General features: G+C 36.6%; 1 protein-coding gene across 3 annotated transcripts in view; it reads left to right on the forward strand.

The window, feature by feature from the left end:
* The window catches only part of LOC117435639 (acid-sensing ion channel 1C-like), a 298,571-nt gene extending 276,492 nt beyond the window's left edge, over positions 1 to 22,079 (forward strand). Inside the window, exons 7-11 of one of the 3 annotated variants that reach the window (XM_059017503.1) lie at positions 7,206 to 7,297; positions 9,007 to 9,086; positions 13,756 to 13,827; positions 17,382 to 17,468; positions 21,967 to 22,079. In XM_059017503.1, coding sequence (XP_058873486.1) covers positions 7,206 to 7,297; positions 9,007 to 9,086; positions 13,756 to 13,827; positions 17,382 to 17,468; positions 21,967 to 22,071 — 436 coding nt within the window. In that variant the 3' untranslated portion in view covers positions 22,072 to 22,079. The remainder of the gene's footprint in view (positions 1 to 7,205; positions 7,298 to 9,006; positions 9,087 to 13,755; positions 13,828 to 17,381; positions 17,469 to 21,966) is intronic. The other 2 variants (XM_059017501.1, XM_059017504.1) reach the window with 2 other exon arrangements.
* The last annotated feature ends 710 nt before the right edge of the window (positions 22,080 to 22,789 follow it).

Here is a 22,789-nt window from a genome sequence, read left to right on the forward strand (position 1 = left end):
GTTTATTTCATATAATAGGATTTTACTTCTTGGTGATATTAATGTTCATGTAGACTCCCATACCTGTTCATTTGCTGCTGATTTTTGTAAGTATGTTGTGTATGTTGTAAGTATGTTGTGTATGTTGTAAGTATGTTGCACTTCTGAAGCCTGAAATCTTGGTGTGATCTTTGACTCGGTACTTTCTTTTGAGTCCCATTTTAAGAATACCACCAAGATTTCCTTTTTCCATCTGCGCAACATTGCCTGACTAAGATCCTCCCTTACAGCTGTTGATGCAGAGAAACTGGCCCATGCGTTCATTACCTCTCGTATTGATTACTGTAATGGACTATTAGCAGGGGTCTCTGGTAAGCTCCTGCAGAGACTCCAGATGGTCCAGAACGCAGCATCCAGGGTTTTAACTAGAACCCCACTCTCTGCTCACATCACCCCTATTTTAGCATCCCTTCACTGGCTCCCGGTAAGGCAAAGAATTGATTTTAAGATTATTTTACTCACGTACAAGCCCTGAATAATCTAGCACCAGCCTATTTAAAATAACTTTTAATTTTCCATTCCCCTGCACATGTTTTAAGATCTGGGGACCAAAGATTGCTGGTTGTTCCAAAGACGAGGCTGCGAACAATGGGAGATCGGGCGTTTGCCAGTTACGCACCTCGTCTTTGGAACATGCTTCCCCTCGCAATAAGGGAAGCTCCGTCCCCAGATATTTTTAAATCTCTTTTAAAAACACATCTAAATTGCTTTTAGTTCTGTGTGTGTTTTTATTTGTTTATTATTTTTATTCTTGTAATTTTCCTGTAGTGCTGTTTTATTGTTGCTCTTATTATTTTTGATTATTGTCATTTGTGTATGTAAAGTGCTTTGTGATCCCCGAAAGGCGCTATATAAAATCAATAAATTATTATTATTATTATTATTATTATTATTATTATTATTATTATTATTATTATTAGATATTTATTTGTGTATTATATATAGGATTTAATTCTGCTATTTTACTTATCGCAAAATAAAATAGCTACCATTTCTGCTACACAAACTGATAAGTGGTCAGGCAGCCTAGCTATTTTACAGATATCCAATTCTGGTATACTATACACCATTGCCACTCTTCCTGTTTTTGGATCCTTGGATCCATCTGTAAATATACACAATGCATCTTTACTCTTATCCTTTACAAAAGCTTGACACTTTCTTTTCAAGTCCTTTTTTCACTTGCTCACTCAAGGATTTCAAAGATCCTACACACTAAAGCCTGGCTACCCAACCCGAACCCGACAGGAACTATATGTGTTGGGTTCAGGTCGGGTCAGGTGTATATTCTGTGTCAAGCTCTCGGGCTCGGGTCAGGCCGGGCCGGCTCAGTGTTTTATAAATAAATGCATTATTACATTTTAGCGAGTGTTTTTCCTAAAATTACTTCCGACTTAGAATCATACATCCCACGTGAGCAAAGTGTAAAGCGTGCAGTGAGAGGCGTCTCTGCGTTCTCGTGTTTGTGCTGTAAAAAATACAGCCAAAAAGTGATTCTGCATTATTAAGTATGGAGGATGTTGATATAAAAAGAATGCTGTCCACTGGAGAATGTTTAGCAGTGGAAAGTTCTGTCGCTGGAAAGGGTAAATCTTCTGTTTGGAAACATTTCGACGTTGTTGTTTTCCGCGATAGTAAAAGTTCAAGTGGATTTGTACAGTGCAGTTCTTGCAAACTTCTACTTAAATATGACAGCAAAAAGTCAGTAAATTAATCTTTGCATTAACTTTGCTGTTTTTTAGCTAAGTTTATCCAAACTTGATGCTATATGTCTGTATCTGAGACTATTAAGTAAAATGTTCATCTAACTGGATGCTTCGCTGAAAGTATTTGTTTTCTTTTTAATTTGCGTTTTGACTCGAAATGTGCTTTCTGTATTTCAATATCATATTTGATATTATTTATGGGGATATTCGGGTCGGATCGGGTATGAAAAAAATTAAAAGGTCTTGGGCTCGGGTCGGGTTCTGATTGGCCGTAGTCAGGTCGGGTTCTGGTTGGGTTTTATTTTTATACCCGAGCAGACCTTTACTACACACACCCCTATTGTTTTAGCATGGATATTATCCCATTTTTCAATCTTGCTTTTATATGTTCCAACCAGTATCTGACTTCCATAGTCTACTACACTCCTAATTCATCTTCTGTATATCATTATCATAAAAGATTTATTTGCTCCCCAACTCGTCCCTGAAATATTTCTTAGAATATTAAGCCTTCCTTTACATTTATCTTTAGTACTTATCTGTTTTTCCCCAACTCAACTTTTTATCAAACAACACTCCCAAGTACCTGAATTCTTCCACTTCTTTCAGTATCTTATGTTGGTATAATATACTTAAACTCCCCTGCTCTCTCCTCCTACGTGAAAACAAGAGTACCTCTGACTTTGTTATGGTATTTTAAAACCCCATTGATTAGACCACTTTTCCAGAATATTCATTGCCACCTGCAATTCTCTCCTAACTATTTCAATATGTTTATGTCTTTTATAAATAACCCCATCATCAGCAAGCAAACCCAAGGCTACATTAGATCCTAATAGAATATAATCTACTAAATCATTCATCATTACATTAAATAGCAAAGGGCTAGTAACACTTCCTTGAGGAGTTCCATTTTGCATCTCAAACCTTTCAGATAATTTCCCCTTAATTTTCACTTTAAATCCTGTTTCCTTTCCACCTCCCCGTTATTCCCAATGCTGCTATTTTATATATGAAACTTTCTTTCCAAACCATATCATAAGCCTTCTCTATGTCAATGAATACTGACCCAACCACCTCATTCACACTTAATGCGCCTTGACTTCTGTAGATAATCTTACCAATTGGTCTATCGTAGATCTGTATTGATGAAAACCACTTTGATAGTCACTCAGTAAATTTTTAGTTTCCAAAAAATACAATCTACCAAACACCATTCTTTCCATAATTTTACAGATAGCAACCGTAAATTCACCCAGATCCTTTTCTGCCTTACTTATAGGAATAACAATGGCATTCTTCCATTCTTTAGGCAAAAAAAAAACCCTCCCATACTTTATTATTATTATTCTTTTCTTAGCAGACGCCCTTATCCAGGGTGACTTACAATTGTTACAAGATATCACATTATTTTTACATACAATTACCCATTTATACACTTGGGTTTTTACTAGAGCAATCTAGGTAAAGTACCTCGCTCAAGGGTACAGCAGCAGTGTCCCCCACCTGGGATTTAACCCATGACCTTCAGGTCAAGAGTCCAGAGCCCTAACCACTACTCCACTATTATAAAGCTTCAATAATATTTCTAAGCTACTATCTGGCAATAATTTAAACATGTTCCAAGATATCTTCACCTGGCGTAAAATTCTTGCCTTTTTCAGTCACAGCTTTCAATTCCCCAATTGAGAAAGAAACATTTATTTTTGTTTGAATATCTTCCAATGTCAAAGAATTATCAACATAAAATGGACCTCCTATCCAAAAATGCATTACTATAATTATCATCTTGACCCACGTTAGAAAAAGCTAACCCCAACATAGATGCTTTCTTCTCATCATCCGTCATGACTATCCCATCCTGCATCAAAGGAAATCTTCCCTTTTCCTGCCATTGCCTTCCTGTCAATATTATTTTTTCCTTTTCCTAATAACCCCCTGAGCCATAGCTTTTGCTTTTTTGTACATAATTAAATCATCTGCCAACATATTTTTTTTAAATTCTATTCAAACAAGATTTCCTTTCTTTAATCAATCTAGAGCATTCTCCATTCCACCAAGGAATTGCCGGTTTAACACCGTTTCTATTATTCCTCATTGGAATAGCATTTTTTGCTGCTTGAGTAATAGCCTTAATCATTCTCTCATTAAAAATACCCATCTTATCATGTACTATATTTTCATCAATGGTCATACTACATAAATATTAAAATGTTTCCCAATCTGCTTTTTTATAATCCCATCTGTCTTCTTGCACCTGCTCTTCAATTTTAGGCTCCCCATCTATCGTAACGATTATCAGAAAATGATCACTTCCCATTTCTTCAGATATTAATACTTTCCAATCCACTCTCACTCCCAAATGCTCTGAAACAATCGATAAATCTAGTGCTGAACCTTTCCCAGTATTCACATCAAACCTTGTTCCTTCCACACAATTCCCCACAAATCTTCTACTCTTTCTTTGATAATCATTCCATTTCTATCATTCAGCTTACTTCCCCATAATGTATTATGACTGTTAAAATCTCCACAGATAATCCTTACCCCCTCATATGTTCAATAATATCAATTACTTATTCCTTTATTAACTGCTTACATGGGTTATACATATTCAACATGCTTATCACTCCACCTTCCACATTAATTTGTACCCCTATAACCTCCAATTCAGAAACAATAACTATTTCAGATAAAACGATATTCTCCTTTATCCCAATGCAAACTGCTCCACCTCTACCTTCCTTTCTATCTTTCCTTATAAGTGTATATCCTGGTACTTTAAACTTTAGTTTTGGTATCAACCATGTCTCTTGTATACAAAAATATCTACTATCTTAAAATCTATTACAAATTTCTTAAATTCTTGCCCATTTGAAATTAAACTACACACATTCCATTGACATATACTAAAACACATTACTGCATCACTTCCACCTGTCCACCCCTATCCAGTAATTCATTTGTCTGCTCTATAGGCATTATCTCTATCCCCAAATATTTCTTTCCAGCTTTACTAACAATTTGAATCTTCTCCATCCTACTCTTAGTCGGAGCAGTACAATTGATTACCTCCATAATAAACAACAATAATTGTTTCTTATTTACCATTGGAGTATCTTCAGTTAACTTCTCAGTCACTTTAGGGATATTTTTAGTTGCTACTTCCTGCCTAACGACCACCTTTACCTTTTCTTGAAGTGTTGTTTTTATCATCTGTTCCTTATAGCTTTTCACAGCACTTGCATAAGTCACTTTTTCCTCAAATGTAATTCTTTGAATCTTCCTGGCTTTTATGTGTTCCACACATCCTTTAAATGCCATACTATGCTCACCGTCCATTTCCTCCTCACCTTTACCCCTTTTTTTCTGCCATTTAATAACCCCCTCTTTCCCTAGGAGACCTACTTTGTTTTTTTTCTCTATATTATATTGATGCTAGTATTTATTAAATAAAATTAAAGGTTTAAACAGAACACAAACACTTTCCCAAAACACAAAACAAAACGTTGCGTTGGCCAAAATAATTAAACAAACAAAACACTGACCCAAACAAGTACTGTGCTGAGGTGGTTTAGCACCAGTAGCAATTGTTATTATTATTTTGATCTCCTCTCTCTACTCCCTTTCTCCACTCACCGAACACCCAACCCTATTTGCGTGAAATACTGGATCTTTTATGCAACTGTACCGAGTCTCAATTGCTAATCAGTCATTAAATTGGAATCTTGGTACATCTGCATGTGAACTAATTGTGCTTCCATACTAATACCCCATGCTTCCATACTAATACCCATTTTAATCTGCATCTGTGCCTAAATACTTTTTTGGGAGAAAACAGTAAGAAAAAGTTTTTAAAAAATATGTAAATATACCCCAGCATAAAAAATGGCAGGTTTCGCTTTTTTACTTTTTGAAAAGGTGGTCACCTTAACTACGCAGCAGTTCATTCATGCCTTGCTGTCCTCAGACTGTGTGTTCTCTGTGTGTGTGAGTGAGTGAGTGTTCTGTGATTTGTTTATGTTCTGTTAATGTTCTGTTGTTAGGCACACTGGACCTCCAGGGCGGTGCTAGTGGCCTTCATCCTAGCCCGTGAAAGGAAGCTCAAAGAACTGTTCACGTGAAGCGCACTGTCACATTGTGCAGTGGATACGTACATCATGGATTTTATTATCATAGTCTGAACAAGACTATATAACTTTAGTGTTTATTTTTAAAAAATGGCCTGGTGTAACGTACGTTTTCACAGTACAAAAGACTTGAGTTAGGTGATACTTGTGTCACTGCTAGTTTATCGTGTGTTGTGAATAAACCATGCCAGCTCGATCATAAATTCTCCAGAAACAGGGCCAGTGTCACGCAATAAGTCCGTCCCATAACAAAACCTGGACTCTTGAGTGGCATTTTCAATTGCATCCCTCTGTCTCTGGTCATTCAGCGAACACCCACAATTGACATAGCAGGTGACAACCCCCCCCCGTTACAGTGCTGAATAACAACTATTTGGAGGGGGGGGGGGGGGGGGGGGCATTGGTTTATTTATTTTTTTAAACAAGGTTTTCCATAGTCCTGGCATTTATAATGTGTGCATTCTGTTTGCCTTGGAGATTCTTTTGTTTGTGCTATTTACAAAACCAAAATCATTCTTAAAACAGTGTTGTCACTGTCCCTGTGGCTGAGTGCCAGAAATTCAATTTAATGGCTTTCATTTTTGCCCCTGATGTCCTCCAAACCCAATTAAAAACCTGGAAACAATGGCTTGGAGCACCAGACAGGGGAGTTTAACCACTTTTTATTTACCACTGCACCACTGGGTTGCCAGGCAAGGTTGTTGTTGCTGCTGATCAATTCAAATGGCCTCCTTTTCTTTATAACTTTATTTGTTCTTTTGTTCTCAGTACTTTACATAAAAAAGTACAAGCATCAACTATCAAAGTAGTTGCCCCTCAGCTGCTTTGACCTACAAGATAATATTCACTGAGCAGAATTTGTTCAAAGGAGTAAAGAGAAGAATTTCAAATAATGAATAAAGCAGCAAAGGAAGTCATTAAACACACAAAGAGACATCAGCCCACGCATGAAATTGAAAAAGAAAATTCAAGGAGCTAAACATATTTGATGAATAAAAGTTAAATGCAAGTATAACTGGTCATATTTTTGTATTATAATTATAAATCAATGTTTATCATATTGACCAGTCTTCTTTCACATTTTAATAACAGTACTTTGGAAGATCAAGTCTGATGAGATGCATGCATTTTTTTTTTTTTTCTTAACTGTACAAAATGTTTTTGTTTTTTTTTACATTTTTATATATGAAAGCCAAAATAATTCACAAGATGCTGAGTTGCATGGCAACTTGTTGTTTAAATTGTGAATATACCGTAAATCTATCATGATAAAAACAAGATTGATTACTCTATGCTAACCTCCAAACCACTCATTCCCCTTGTGTTTCAGTGAGAATATTTTAGTCTTAGATATTTTCTTCGAGGCTCTGAACTACGAGACAATTGAGCAGAAGAAGGCCTATGAGGTAGCAGGATTGCTTGGTGAGTTCCTGCAGTATACCAGGCCCCTGTGAAAGCCTTCTCTGAACAACAAATGGGAATAAATTAGGAGTAAAGGTGTAGCAACTGAGTATATAAAACACATTTTCTACAATAATTAGCTTTGGTTGTTACAATTTTAATTTCTATTATTTATTCCGTTTGAAAGCTCTGAAGGTTCAGAGCAGCCATCTTTACCATATTGGTCCTCACAATATTTATTTTTATTTTTTTGGAAAGAATGTGTCTCCTGGCAGTTTAAACCCAAGTTAACACAAAGTGCAGGCAAAGACAAATTGTCATTGAGGGTATGGTATAAAATTAACAAGAAACTAAAGCCAAGGGGACACTAGTCTACATGTTGCTAGAAAAATGTAGAAAGGGATACCTTTTTGTAGAAAGTGCAAGCAACTGTATGAAAGGACTGTTGATTTTGTAGAAGCAACATTACATCATAGAATAAATCAGCCAATGAAATTGATGTAAAAAGTCATGTGACATTTCCCTGGTGAAAAAAAAATTAAGAAACATGACGGAGAAAATGAATGCGGAGCCGGTGTGAGATATTGTGAGGGAGACTCTCCTTATCGTTTTTTTTCAGGGTGATTTTTTTTTTAAAATTATTTTTATAGGTGGTATAGGCAAGTATATACAGTAAGTGTTAATCGGTCCATCGTGGTAGTTGATGACCAATTTGTCACTTAATGCCACGAGATGTAGTGGCGTGGCATTAAAGACAAAATTATCAATAATATATTCCTTGAAAAAAAATAACGATTTACTATTATAAACCATTTTAAACATAACATTGTTTTGGCATTAGAGTCTAATATTAGAATTTACAAAAAAGGAAGCTGGCTTGGTACCGATGCTGAAGCATTAGAACGCTAATGTTAACTGCAACAGTATGTAACGATGTGTTTCAGTTCCCAAGTTGTGTTTTCAGTGGTCATTTTGTCTCAAATAAAGGCTTTCATCTGTTACAACTTAATAGTAACGGATAAAGTGTGTCCTACTTTTTGTTTAAATCTGTTTGAACATTTGAACATTGCAGTTCCGCAGACGCAACTTGCAAATATTATTACACACAGTTACCGATATCTGATTTCAAGATGAAAAAACAATCCTCACCTGGCATAATTTGGAATTATGTTCAAAATAATATAATAAAAAAACCTATAACAATAATCACATTTCAACTTCTCTCTATTTACAATTAGTTTTATTTATATGTTTATTTACACAAATAAAATAGAAATACATTCAAGCAAAACATTCAAGCCAAAAATAACATATTCAGAACAAAAACGATGAGGGTAATGGTAAATATTACTAATACAATTCTAGATATAAATATTTAAGAAAAAAGTGTATTTTATTATATTGAAAAATGCTGGTAAATTATGTGGACACTAAAAAAATACCAACAAACTTTTTGCTCGGAAATATCATCTATGTATTGTCTTCTCTGTGTTGTCCATCAACATTCTATCTACAATTTCTACATACTGTAGAACAGTGTCCCCTGCAATTTGAAGCAAAAATGTAGAAGCAACATATTTCATTCTACATTTTCTAGCAACATGTAGACTAGTGTCCTCTTGGCTTAAGCATAACAATTATTTTACTGTTCCATCATGTAACTACGTTTTTTTTACACTTTACAGTTGCGTTATTCCAATTTCTTGAATCTTGTATCTCTCACATTTCAGGTGACATTGGAGGTCAGATGGGTCTGTTCATCGGAGCCAGTATTTTAACAATATTAGAAATATTTGATTATTTGTATGAGGTAAGAGACGTCTATATGTTTTGATATAATGTATAATATGTGACCAATCCAGCCACCTGAGGTTTTAGATGTAATTAGTATAGAAATGATACAACTCCTCACCCAGCACATGTACGGTAGTTCATACCAGTTATGTCTAACTGTGTACATTATGTAGTGCACATATATAAATGTGATTTGTATTGCATTAGTACGTATTTGTTCATTCATTGATGAACAAAACAAATATGGCTTAATTTTCCCAAATGTTGACAGAAGTGGATTATTTTCCCTTGAGAATCTCAGTACTGACGCGTAGCAAAGTAACTAATTATAAATCAGGGATTTCCATCCATGAACTAAACAGTATAATGAAGACAAACATCCAAATCAGCACAATGTTTATATAGGAGGGTTTCAACTATCCACAAGAAGAAGCTGAAGACATCCATACAAGCTTGCTGCTGAGTCACACGGAATCCATGAAAAAAATTTCTGTCACTCTTTTATTGTACCATAATACAGTTCAGGAGGGGTTCGGCTCTGACCTCCACAATTTGGCTCGATTGAAGTATCCTATTTAGGGGTTTTAATGAAATTGAAAAGACCACAGAGGACAATCTTTATTATTTGAAGTTAAAAAGCAGCAAAATTAATGTTGTGGCAACAGAAAACTCACAGAAAACTACTGAGTGTCTTAATGTGGTCTGGTTAAACCTCTGCTTGTCTCATTTTAGTTGCTTATTTGCTACTATTTAATCAGCTTTTGTATCCATGGAGACATGGCGGCATTCCCCACACTAAAAGTATACTTATCGGTAGGACTGATAAAACGTCACCTGGCAGTAGGGGTGGCGGAAAGGTTGCCACACCCAGTTAAATCTGGACCGAGACTGACCAAAATTTAAAGAATTCATGCAAATAATGGCAGTCTCAGCCGAAAAGAGGAAAAGGGAACGAATTGGTGATGGGTTTCCTTTTCAAGCTGAAATGTTTTCTCCTATTTTCCATCCTAGAAAAACAAATAAAGAGAGAAGGACCACAAAATGGGAGGGAGCATTACTGAGACAAGGCTGGGGTCTGGTGGGAGAGCGTTCGGATGGTAACAAACGCCAGTCAAAGAGAGTCAGAATGCAGTGTGACCGAGAGGGTGAGGTTACTGGGCCATCTAGGGCAGATGCTACTCCCGTCCCTCTCAATATACCGGACATGTGGTACTCAAGTGCGGACATAGTGTGGGGCCAACATAATGATCTGTCACTAGTGCACGCTTGGGGGCAGGTCCGATCTATTGAAGGTAAGGATGTTGATTGGCGCTGGGGCGCTAGTATTTCCGCACTTCAGTATCAAGGGGCAATTACTGTATAGGGTAAACCTAGCCGCGGATAAAGGACAGCCTGTTACACAGTTATTGGTTCCCCCGTCTTGTCGGACCGAGATCATGAGGCTGGCGCATGATATCCCTTTAGCGGGGCACCTCGGAGCTGACAAGACAAGGGAACGGATATTGGCTTGATTCTATTGGGTAGGACTTCATACTGATGTGTCGAAATATGTAGCAACATGCCCAGATTGCCAGCGAGTAGTGCCGGGTCGAGTGCGCCCCGCCCCTTTGGTTCCACTGCCGATTATTTTCACCTCCTTTGAACGGATTGCAATGGACATAGTGGGCCCTTTGCTACCTTCTGATTCCGGGAATATGCATATATTAGTGGTGGTAGATTATGCAACGCGATACCCGGAGGCAGTTCTATTGAGGTCCACTAGTGCTGCTGCAATAATATATAAAATAGCCACAGAGTTAGTGCAGATTATGGCTAGAGTAGGGATCCCTAAGGAGATTTTGACTGATCATGGAACCAACTTTTTGTCTAAAATGTTACAGCAAGTATATAAAATATTAAGAATACGTCCCATCAGGACATCTGTTTATCGTCCACAGACGGATGGTTTGATGGAGCAATTTAATTAGACCTTAAAGCATCTTCCCTACCTACTTTTTGCAGTGAGAGAGGTGTCACAGAGTTTGACAGGGTTCTCTCCCTTCAAGCTCTTGTATGGCCGACAGCCTCGCGGCATCCTCAATCTGTTGAGAGAGGGGTGGGAGGAGCACAAAGGCTCATCCAAAAATGAAGCAGGTGCTCCTACTTAGAGATCGCCTGGATTTGGTCGCACAGGACAACTTCAAATTGGCTCAGCATCGGCAACAGCAGCATTACAATAAAAATGCACAAATTCAAACCTTTTGACCGGGAGACAAGGTAATGCTACTGCTTCCCTCCTCAGAATCGATATTATGTGCTAAATGGCAGGGGCCATATGAAGTGATTCGGGCTATATGAATTACGAAATTAGACAGCCCAATCGCCGTAATGAACGTGAAATTTATCATATAAATTTATTAAAGCCCTGGCAGGCAAGGGAGGCTTTATTTATAGCCCCAGGCAATATAGATGATGATTTAGGCCCCTGTCCAGAGACTCCTAGCACTAAAGTCATTCCGATGGGGGAACAATTGGTTGCAGATCAGCAGCGGGAGCTGCGTAAGCTTATTGAGGAGTTCAGCGATGTTTTTTCTGACTTGCCTGGCAGGACTAACGTGGCTGAATATGACATTATCTCTCGCTCAGGTGTCACAGTATGAAATCTAGATCCTGAGTAATTATTTATATATATATATATATATATATATATATATATATATATATATAATCTGTACCTTTGTTTTGGCCATCGAGCCCTTTTGTTTTGTGTTCCTGTTTGTTTTGTTTGCTGCCTTTTCTTTTGGTGTGTTTATTAAATATGCACTATAGCACTTAAACGCATTCCCCTGCCTGTGTGTCTGTCTTCCGGGTCCGTCATCGCTACACCTTCACCCTGCCACACATCCCCACTCCCTGCTGTCGCAGCCCTCCTGTGTTCTACAATACGCATTATTAACTAAAGTTGTGACTGTTGTATTTTTGTTCATAAATCAACTTGGGAATTCACTACCCCATGACTCATACAATCTTGAGGGAACAAGAATGATTTATTTGCTGGTTTTTTGTGTTTGTTTCAATAATAGCTGCAGTTCAGAGGGACTTATTTACAGTAGATACATTGAAAAGCTATTGATAAGGTGTGCGATAAGGTGGGGAAATGACGTGTAGCAATGTCTTTGTTTATTAATAGCATGAATGTGTTAAAAAATGTTACAACGTGTAGTCAGAATGTTGTGTCAGGATATTCTGGAACATTTTACATTTGGACAACAGACAACAGCTACAGTTTAAATATTTTAGCTATATCTTCCAGTTGTTTTATTGAGTGCCTGGGATGTGAACCAGCAGCATTTTACCACAGCCCTTGCTTTAATGGGTTTATAGTCATTATTTATTTACCTTGTTTATACAGGAAGTGCCCCTGAGTTTACAAGGAGGAGACATGACAAAGAAGGGGGCACAAAAAATCCTTATTAAAGTAATTTTAACACTGCACTCATGTTTTGCTACAGTGAGAGCAGAGGCTAGGGCAGGGTTGGGCAAACAAGCAGGGTCCTGACCGGGGGTTAGGGGCTAGGGCACGCAGTGAGATGGGCTAAGGTGAAAAGATGTGTTTTAAAGGAGGAGCAAAAACTGTGTAGTGTAGGGGACTGTTTTATATTGAGTGGGAGTTTATTCCAGTGAAGGGGAGCCAGGAGGGAGAAGGAACGGAAATGGGATTGGGCACAGGGCGAGGGTGGGACCGAAAGGGACAACAGAGTTTGAGAGCGTAAGGGACGGGAGGGAACATAGTAAGTAATAAATGCAGTCAGGTAGGGTGGGGCGAGACCATGGAGGGATTTGTAAATTAGAGTAAGGAATTTAAATAAGCAGCGATAGTAAACAGGGAGCCAGTGTAGCTGGAGGAGAAGAGGAGAAGAATGAGAGGAGCGGGGGAGGTTGAATATGATACGGGCAGAGGCGTTTTGAATTTGCTGTAGTGGTGTAAAGGCATAGGATGGAAGGCCAAGGAGGAGGGAGTTGCAGTAATCGAGGCAGGTGAAGATGAGAGTATGAACCAGGAGTTTAGTGGCAGAGAAAGAGATGGAGGAGCGTATTTTCCGGATGTTTAATAGGTGGAATCGGCAGGTTCGTGTAGTGGCCGAGATATGATTAGCAAGGGAAAGGGTCGCGTCAAAGATGACGCCGAGGTTGCGAGCAAAGTTAACCGGAATGAGGGACAGGGGAGGAAATGAAATGGTGGGGTGGGAGGGGGAGAAGAAGGGGAGGGGAAGAAAAGGATTTCAGTTTTTGATGGGTTGATGAGGAGGAATTGGCGTGCCATCCAAGATTGGATAGCAGTCAGGCAAGCAGTTATACAGACGGAAAGGTCAGGGGTGAAGGAAGGGAAAGAAAAGAAAATCTGGGTGTCGTCAGTAAAGAAATGGTGGGGGAAGTTAAATGAAGAGATTAGAGCTTCAAGAGGTGAGGTGTACAGAGAGAATAACAAGGGTCCGAGGACAGAGCCCTGGGGAAAGCCAACAGTCAAAGGGGAGGGGGAGAGGTGAGGCTGTTGAAAGCAACAGCAGAGGTGCGGGAGGATAGGTATGAGTGCAGCCAGCTAAGGGGTGTTCCAGAAACTATGTTCTATACTATAATCTATGTTTGCTTTACTTTTTTTAAATTTAAATATGCATCCTTAATTTGTTTTTGTTTTTATCTTATAGGTATTTAAAGACAAGGTATTTGGTTATGTCAAACGCAAGAAAAGGCCAAAGAGGAGCCAGAGTGATAATCTGGTAAGTAATTTCTCCTTTCCTCATGCTTGGTTACGGTTGTCATGCTGATCGCTGCCTGTGCTAAAGGATTTTGATTCATCCACTAAAAAAGGCTTCAGAAACATACATGGCTCAGGAGTGTCTACATGTACATGTAAACTGTATGTCACTAATGTCATACCTGTCAGCCCAAGCTTGATGTTTCATTATTGTTGTAAGCCTACGAATGGTACAGGTGGAAGAGTACACAGTGCTCACTTCTGGATTGGCAATATGCTATTTTTTTATTAATACATTTTTTTAAATGGTAAGAAGTTTACTTTTCTTTTCTTTTCAAAGAAAGGAGTTTAAGATTAGAATACTTTGTTAGTTTGGCTAGAATGGTATTAATTAGCATCATGGCTGAAGAAATTGTCATATTTATATTTTGTTTTTTAGAGAAGGGGAAACAGCCAGTTGTTACATTAACAAATATTAATATTAGGTTAAGGAAATATTGAAGGGGATTCCAGGGGAATCCTGAACATTTGTTAAAATGATTGATTAATATTCAAGGAGTTTCCTGATGAAAGAGTGGCCAGTTTATGCAGAGACGTACTGATGTGTTGCTATGTGTAGATACTCTCTGAGTCAAGGATGTTCCTGGAACCTTTTGCAGAGGACGAATAGTTAACCTGTGTCTGTGGGAAAGAATGAAGGCATTGTTAACCATAACAAACTGAAAACCCTATCCCTTTAACTAAACAGTCAGTTGAATGCATTTAATTTCATTATTTTCTGGTTGAGAATTTTTCTTTAGAACAAAAAAACATAATCCAAATGTCTTTTGCTCTCTCTTATACTGAATAAAGCATAAGGTGATTAAGAAATAGTAACAATGGGCCCACTGAGATGTAAAATCGTGTCTGGGATGTCCGCCTATTGAGAATTAGTCACAGTAGGGAATTTGCCACCAACATAGATTCCTCCAGCACCTGATTTTGCTGAGAGGTCATCCATCCAAGTACTGACAAAGCCCAACAGCGCTTCTAGAGCAGTATCCAAGGCGGTACGGCGATAGGCTAATATATTTATTGCATGTACAGAATATCTGTAGAGTAGATAAGATCATTCTAGTCTATTGGCCATCCTTATAAGTTAGTGTTGTGATATATTTTTCTGTGCTATGAAGTTGAAAGTAGGTTTGGGACTATAACTAGAAGGGGATAAAGGAATGACAAATGAGACATAAGAAGATAAAACCATTCGATTGGCTGTACTTTTGAAGTTGAAGAAAAAACTTCAAAGCTTGATACCAAAATGTTTAACCATGCCTGAAGAAAGGTGGTGTTTCTTTGTGATTCTTGTCCAATCACTTCAAAGTTAAAATTTGATTCAGATGCTGAAAAGAGTAGATATGGTGTGCCCATAAAATGGCTTGCCAGACACAAATTCTGAATTTAAAGTGCACACAAAAAATAAAAAAACAGCTATTTTATTATTATTATTATTATTATTATTATTATTATTATTATTATTATTATTGTGTTTTTTTCTCAGTTTCACTCATGCATAACAGCAATTTGAACAAACATTTAAGAATTGAAGTGATGGCCCAGCATGCATAACTTGGTTTATACGTTTGAAACTATGCTTAGAAATTATTTCATAACGCATGTTGAATGTGGAAACTACTGTATATATTATATTACTTCATAATAATAATCTGACAGTGCAGAAACTAGAAGTGAGCAGTGTTTTAGTGTACAAAAAAGCAATTTAATAGTGGATGTATACCACAAGGACATTAAATTACGTACTAAAAGCAGCACTAGCTAAAAAAATACTGCAAATAATACTGGTGATAATCTGCTGGAGATGCGTTCACTATCAGGGGACATTTAAGAATGTATAGATGTGAAGGGCCCTGGAATAATGTATACTGTGAGTATACTGTAATATCAGTATATCTCCAGTATACTTATACTGTAGTATGCCCTAATTGAACAAAACTGGATACATAACAGCTGAACATGTGGTCCAGAAATGAGCTTAAATAACCTAAAAACACGTAATCACTACGTTTTAAAAACATATTTCTAACTGTAAAACCTCCTAGACACAGGTGTACGACAAGTCAAAGTGAAAATGTAGTTAGGAATATAAAAAGGTCAACAGCTAAACAATAAGAAATTGTGAGAATGCTGGTGATAGAAACAAATTATCACCCCTTCAATACTGGCTGTATAAAAGAATGAACGAATCACTCTAAATGACTGCAAAAAAAGGACAGCGTGAATAATGTAATTTGAAATTATTGCTCTTTGTTACTGTCAGTGAAACTTTACAATAAGTGATAAGAATTCAAAAGTTTTAGTGTGTGTGTGTGTGTGTTTTAAAGAAATGTCAGTTAATCAATTAATATTTCATCCTGATGCATTAATCATAATTTCTTCCCATATACTTAGGCATTGATATCTACTTATCGTAATGTGTCACCAAGATTATTTTTTGATGTTTGACTCACTTGATGTGTGAATTTTGAAACTGTTGGTGGTGTATCTGGGGTACTGAGAGATGCACAGGCTTGTCCATGGCTTCCTTTATTGCTAACAATCTCCCACAATAACGTTCATTAACGTACTCCAGGACATGTGTTGTTTTTTTTATTTTTTTTTCCAGAAAGTTGCTGGATCTCAGTTTGTTAGCAAATAATATGGCTAAGGCCTGGAAATAAGCATGCTTATTTAAATATTTGAATTTTTCCTAAAAATAATTATTGTTGAACATTAAGAAGACCACTGCACAGAGGCCTTTGAAATTTAGAAATCATCTGCAGCAATCAGGATCTTATTATACTAAGGTAGAATTTGAATTTGAAACTCTCAATATGACAGTTGTCTTCTGTGAATCAGGCGTATACAATCTAGCAAAATAAAGCTATAAAACATTTCATCAAAGCTTTATGTGCCATTGTTTTCACCTTTACATGGTGTTAAACCTCCACACATGTCAAAAAAAGTGTTATTTAATATATCTGTTTCCAAAAAATCACAACCCAAGTTACACAAATAGTTCAAACTCAGCACAGATGAAAAGCCCCCCCCCCCCCACAGCAGTATAGATGAAAGTTACTGTATAAACTAATTTATTTTAGAAAATAAACTAGGAAGTGCTTTTTCAAATAAAGAGCTTTGTTAAATAGTTTGCCTAGTCAAATGGTCTACTTGGCCATTTCATAGGTGGTCAAACATTCAATAAGAAATGATTAGACAGTAGAAAAAATCCAAGGTAACACTATAATAAGTGCCATGAAAATGTAATTGCATCTGAACTATTAAATTCAAAATAAGCAAAGAATAATCCATACTTAACCCTAACACTAAGAATAAGCACACCAAAATTAATTAAATAGGAAATATGTTAGTTCAAAATGTAACCCAATGCTGTAAATTTGGCTGTGTATCCACCTTCTCCTTTAATCTCTGATGTCTATATAACCATGTCCTGGAGTACCATAGTACCATTATGAGCAATGATTTATTTTGAAGCACTTGTTATTTAATTAATCTCTGCATTGTATTATTTTATTTCAGTCACTTCATCCTCTTTTCATCATGTCTATTCCAGGAATTTCCAGAGAACCCAACCAGCCCTGGTGTCACGCCCAATCATGTCCCCAGGTAGCGATCCCCATTAATAATAGTGCCTCCTCCCGCTTTCTTTGTTCTGTTACACCGGAACCATTTCATACGTTACACACTAATTAACTAACACTTTCAATTCAAGCTGGTTCTGTGGGTTGTGTTTTGTTCATTTTTTGGGTTCATTTGTTTGTTATGGTGATGCTTTAATGCAAATAAAGTTGGCAGGTTTTTAATGCAAAACTGTTGGACCGCTTTTCAAATGAAAGAGAAAGAAGCGTGTATTTGCTTTGTTTTATTGTTTTTTTAACCCTTTTCTCTCAGTTATCATACCACCTCTCTTTAGCTCTCTACATTACTTAAGGTGTTCAGAGTCAAGTTGGCATTTTTGTTGCACGTCCTTGTCAAATCTGTTCCTGCTTTTTTGTAAATAGGAAGTGGAATAGAATGAGACATAAATCACAAAGCCAGCTGAAAGGAATGTCGAATAATCTAATTATAACCCCAGACAGCAGTTCAGTAGTGATTAGAATTTAATTGTGATTAGAATTTAAACCATTCTGCTTTGGAGCCAGTTGCTAAAGAAACAGTATAGGTGATGACAAGGTGATTAGATCTAGGCTAGTGACCAACAAGTTGGATTATGGGAATAGTTAACAGCCAACCATCATCTTGTTTCCACTATTTTTTTTTTTCTATGTACGTAACAATCTTACCTCGTTCAGAGTCTTGATATACAAACATTTTCATAATATGCTGTCAACAGGGATATAGCAGAGGCACAGCGTACAGCGTAATTCCAGAGTCAAGTAGACAGATATGATGGAAGCTGTTTACACATGGCTCTCACAGAGAAGGTCACAGGGAAGGCCGCCCCTTTGTTACTGACACAACAATACTGTTTAAATCAGCACACTGAAGAAGGCACTATGCGAAACATTTGTCTACTTCACTTTCTGATAAGTTTTACTTAAGTTTGGAAATGATGGTACCGCACATACTGTGGATATAGGTCATGTAAGTATCTTTTTCATGATACTGATAGCTTTAATACATGGCAGTGTTTTAAGTGCAAAATAAATAAATAAATAAATAAAACAGTATTATAATGGTGCAGAGGGCTCGTCCCACAGACCGCAGGGTTGAGTCTTTGGTAAATGATGCGCCGCTGGGAGATGGATGCTAATCCTAAATAAGCACTTAACAACGGCACAAAAGAGCCAAGCTACCTTGCGGAGCAGTAAGAAATATTTTATATTACATCATCACCCCCTGCCACACTACGGTATTATGTGTTTGAGTTTGTTCATAAAGACAGAGTTGGTAGAGGAACAAAAATACAGCATGTAATTACACACGTTTGTTTTCACATAATTCATTGAAAGTCATGTGCCCTTACTAGATGGTATAGAACACACAGACAAGTTCAAAAGACCATTGTTGATGAAACTATGTGTGACTAAAAATGTGAAAAAGTTAAAGATTGCCAAAATGTAAACATAAACATCAAAAAATTACAGAAACACAGTTTAAAGAACCAGAATAACAAATTAATAAATATAATGTCATTTTCTACCCCTACCAACTTGTTCTATAAGTACAATACAGTTGACAGTGTTGAGTGTAACACAAACCACGCTGCCCTCGATCAGACAAGGCATTTCTTATTTTTGTAATGTAAACAGCAAAAATAAATAAATAATAATGATTGCTTTATAATTTTTTATGTATTAGTTACATTTAAAAAAAGATAATTTAATCTGATCAACCTTTTTATACAATTGCTATTATGTTTAGACATACAGCATGTGCCTAGCATTTGCTGTAGTATACAGATTGTTTATTTGGTACTTTGGAACAATAGGCTTTTTGGCAGTACAAAAATACACTATCATTACTGTATTGTGGAGATCGTTAGGGTAGAATAGGTGCATTTCCCTGAACACAAATGACCATTCTCAGTAGTATGTTTGAACATAAAAAATACACACTAAACAGCATAATTAATTTGAAATGTCTACTTTTCAACAGTGTTTGCTATTGTTTCTCCAAAGGAACAGAACAATATAGAAAAAGATCAATTAAAACACAAATCAATATCTATTGGAGCCCATTGACAAAGCTTTAATGTGCGAGTCAACAGTGTAGAACAGATTCATGAATATCAAACTATATTTTATAAAAAAATAATCTAAAAAAACTAATAACTCATGATGGAAACCTTATGGCTATGTCAATGAGGGAACAGCTTTATTGGTAAGCTGCTGCTTCTTCTTCTTCTTCTTCTTCTTCTTCTTCTTCTTCTTCAGTGCTCACATAATACATTTTATAACCTTGGTACAAAATGCACCTATTCCAGTGTCTGTATTTACATCAATTGGATAGATTTCTATTATTATTATTATTATTATTATTATTATTATTATTATTATTATTATTATTATTATTATTATTATTATTATTATATATTTTTCTTTCTAATTTACCGGAACTATTTTTTCTTTTGTTTGTGAGGGCTCCCTTCCTGGGGACAATAATGTGAGTGGCACAACATGTACATCGGTTGCAGCAGAGCTTATTTAGGGGTGTCACAGCAAAGGGGGTGAATACTTATGCAATCAAGACTTTTCAGTTTTTTATTTGTAAATAATTTTGAAAAATATGTAGATTTTAATTCCAGGTTGTAACACTACAAAATGTGGAAAAGTCCAAGGGGGGTGAATACTTATGCAAGGCACTGTATATATATATATATATTATTGGCTACAATAGGCGTGGAAGGGGTTAACAACATCACGTGAAAACTTTGGAAATCAAAAAGCAAAGCCCACTGATGATTATTTCTGGCTTTGTAGATAAATTTAAGTTGTTTAAATAACAATGCATTGACAGATGATGCTAACCAATTCTCTCTGTATGTCAGAAGACTTAGATACAATTTTAAAACCACCTGTGTTAGATATATTATTAATTCCCTCTGTTCATTTAAAAGGATGTCGATATTTCAATTATAAATTATGCAGATTATGCATTTTTTTTCTGCTAGAACCTAGAATTGCAGTGCCAAAAACCCTGTGTGTAAAACTGACTGAATAAAGCATTCCTGCATCCATTTAAATGAATACATGGTCTAAAGATGTAATTGCACAATAACTTTCTGTAGTTTTGGTGTTAGTTATAATGGGAAAGCATTACCTTGTTAAATATATTAAAATACAAATGAAGCTCAACTGACAAGCTCCCTCGTAAAAAATACTGTTACACATCATCTCACTCTGATACTGTTTAATGTAGTTATTTTGGTTTTGAAACAATAGAAACTACACATTAAAAAGATACAGCTACAGGCAGGAATGCAATATTATATTTTTCAGACTGATCAGTGTTTATTTTATGGAGGGGGTTTGTTTAGCGACCTCGATGGTGGTTTACTATGCTTTTTTTTTTTTTTTTTTTTGGCAGTACTGTATGTTTAGAATTCTAGTGAAATGTCATAGAAGAGCATGAAGTTTGTTTTAAAACGTATGTTTTTGACAAGTTATATCACAACAAAGCATAGTCACTGCCAGCCAACTCGGACCATGAGTGGATTTCAAAATTCTGTCCACACAATCAAGTCATGAGAATCCGGTACCAAAGTAAGTCAGCCGGTATTGTACCAGATAAATGGGTACAGTTGGAGGGTATGCTGTTTTGAAATGAACATGCCACAGACCAGGCTTACTGCTCACCTTCTGATAAGTGGTTGATAAGTGATCAAACTTTAAAACCATAAATCATTAGGTACTTTGGGAGGAAGGTGGTTGCTACAGTTTAAGCCCATTTCTGGAGCTCATTGACGTGGTTCCTGTATCAGATGGCATTGCTAGATGCACTGCTTTGTGATGTCATCAAATGCTGATGTGCAATGTGTCCATGACAATTGAGCTTTTCCTGTAGAAAATAACATCTAAAGAAGAGTTTTATACCAGCTCTTAAACATACCTCTGCAATGTCATTGACTGACATACACCTGCCCCTAAAGTCACCATCAATGACCTGCTTTTAAAAAAAGTGTGGAATCTTAATGGGCAAAGAGGTGTTTCTGTAAAAATCAATATGAAAACTAAATGCAACCTTGTTCTCCCCCTCTTTACCTCACTGTCCTTTTCCTTATCTTTTCGCATTTCTTCTTTCTTATCCTGCTTTCTTTAAATCATCTTTTATATGTCTTGGTTTTCTGTACATCTCACTGTTCTTTGACAACGTTCTCCTGTTTCGCAATCACTTCCATTTCTTCCTGCCTATCTCTATCTTTGCCTTTCCCTACTTTTCTCTTTTTTGTGATTCTTTTTTCCGTTGTATTTTGCTTGTTTTGCTTCTTTCCATCTTGTTCCATACTTTTTCTGTCACCATATATTTTCCTTTTACCCTCTCTCTCTCTCCTACTCTTTGTCATCATCTGAACCGTAATCTTATCTATATTCGTTTCCATTTGTTTTCTCCTGCTTGTTCTCCTTATTCTTCCTCCCTCCATTACCCCGCTCTTGTTTTGCAGAGCACCTGTGATACACTCCGGAGTCATTCAGACAGTGTCGGATTCACGCCGAACATGTTACCTCGTCACCCGACTCTAGGCAACTTCGAGGAGTTTGCTTGTTGACAATAAACCACAGGGTGGGGGGAGGGAAAAAAGAGGTGTTGGAAATGAACTGTGACAATAACTGTTATATATAAAACAGGAAAAAAATCACAAATAATGAAAATGTAAACGCCTGAAATTATATATATATATATATATATATATATATATATATATATATATATATATATATATATATATATATATATATATATATATGCATTTATTTATTTATTTATTTAAAGAAAAACACACTTCCAAAACAGAACTCAGGTTGAACTGACATCTCCAGGCATCCCTATGTATTGTGTTGCTTTTAATCCTATTACGTCGGCAGAAGTCATGCCCAGTCTGTGGGGTATCTGAAGGAAGCCTACAGAATCTGCAATTACATCCCACTGTGGAAGAAGATTTAATGATTTACCTTCCTGGTAACCCTATAACAACAATGCCCCTTTGTATTCCCCCTGAGAGCAATCCAAGAGGAGGTAGAGTATTGAAAGGACACAGAGTCCACAGACGAATAAATTATCGTGACAAGAAAAACAAAACAGCAATTGCCTGTAAAAAAAAAAAAGATAGCAAGAGTTTAATTAACAAGTGGGGTGACCAACATTTTTTTATGTTTTATAAGCAATGCTGGTGGGGAGTGATATGGATTGTTTCCTGTTTACACTGATGCAGTCCTTTAGTCTCTAGATTATTCAAATGTATACATCCATCTACCCCACACCCCTGA

The sequence above is a fragment of the Acipenser ruthenus genome, chromosome 3 (genome assembly GCF_902713425.1).
Source record: "Acipenser ruthenus chromosome 3, fAciRut3.2 maternal haplotype, whole genome shotgun sequence".
Taxonomy (NCBI): domain Eukaryota; kingdom Metazoa; phylum Chordata; class Actinopteri; order Acipenseriformes; family Acipenseridae; genus Acipenser; species Acipenser ruthenus.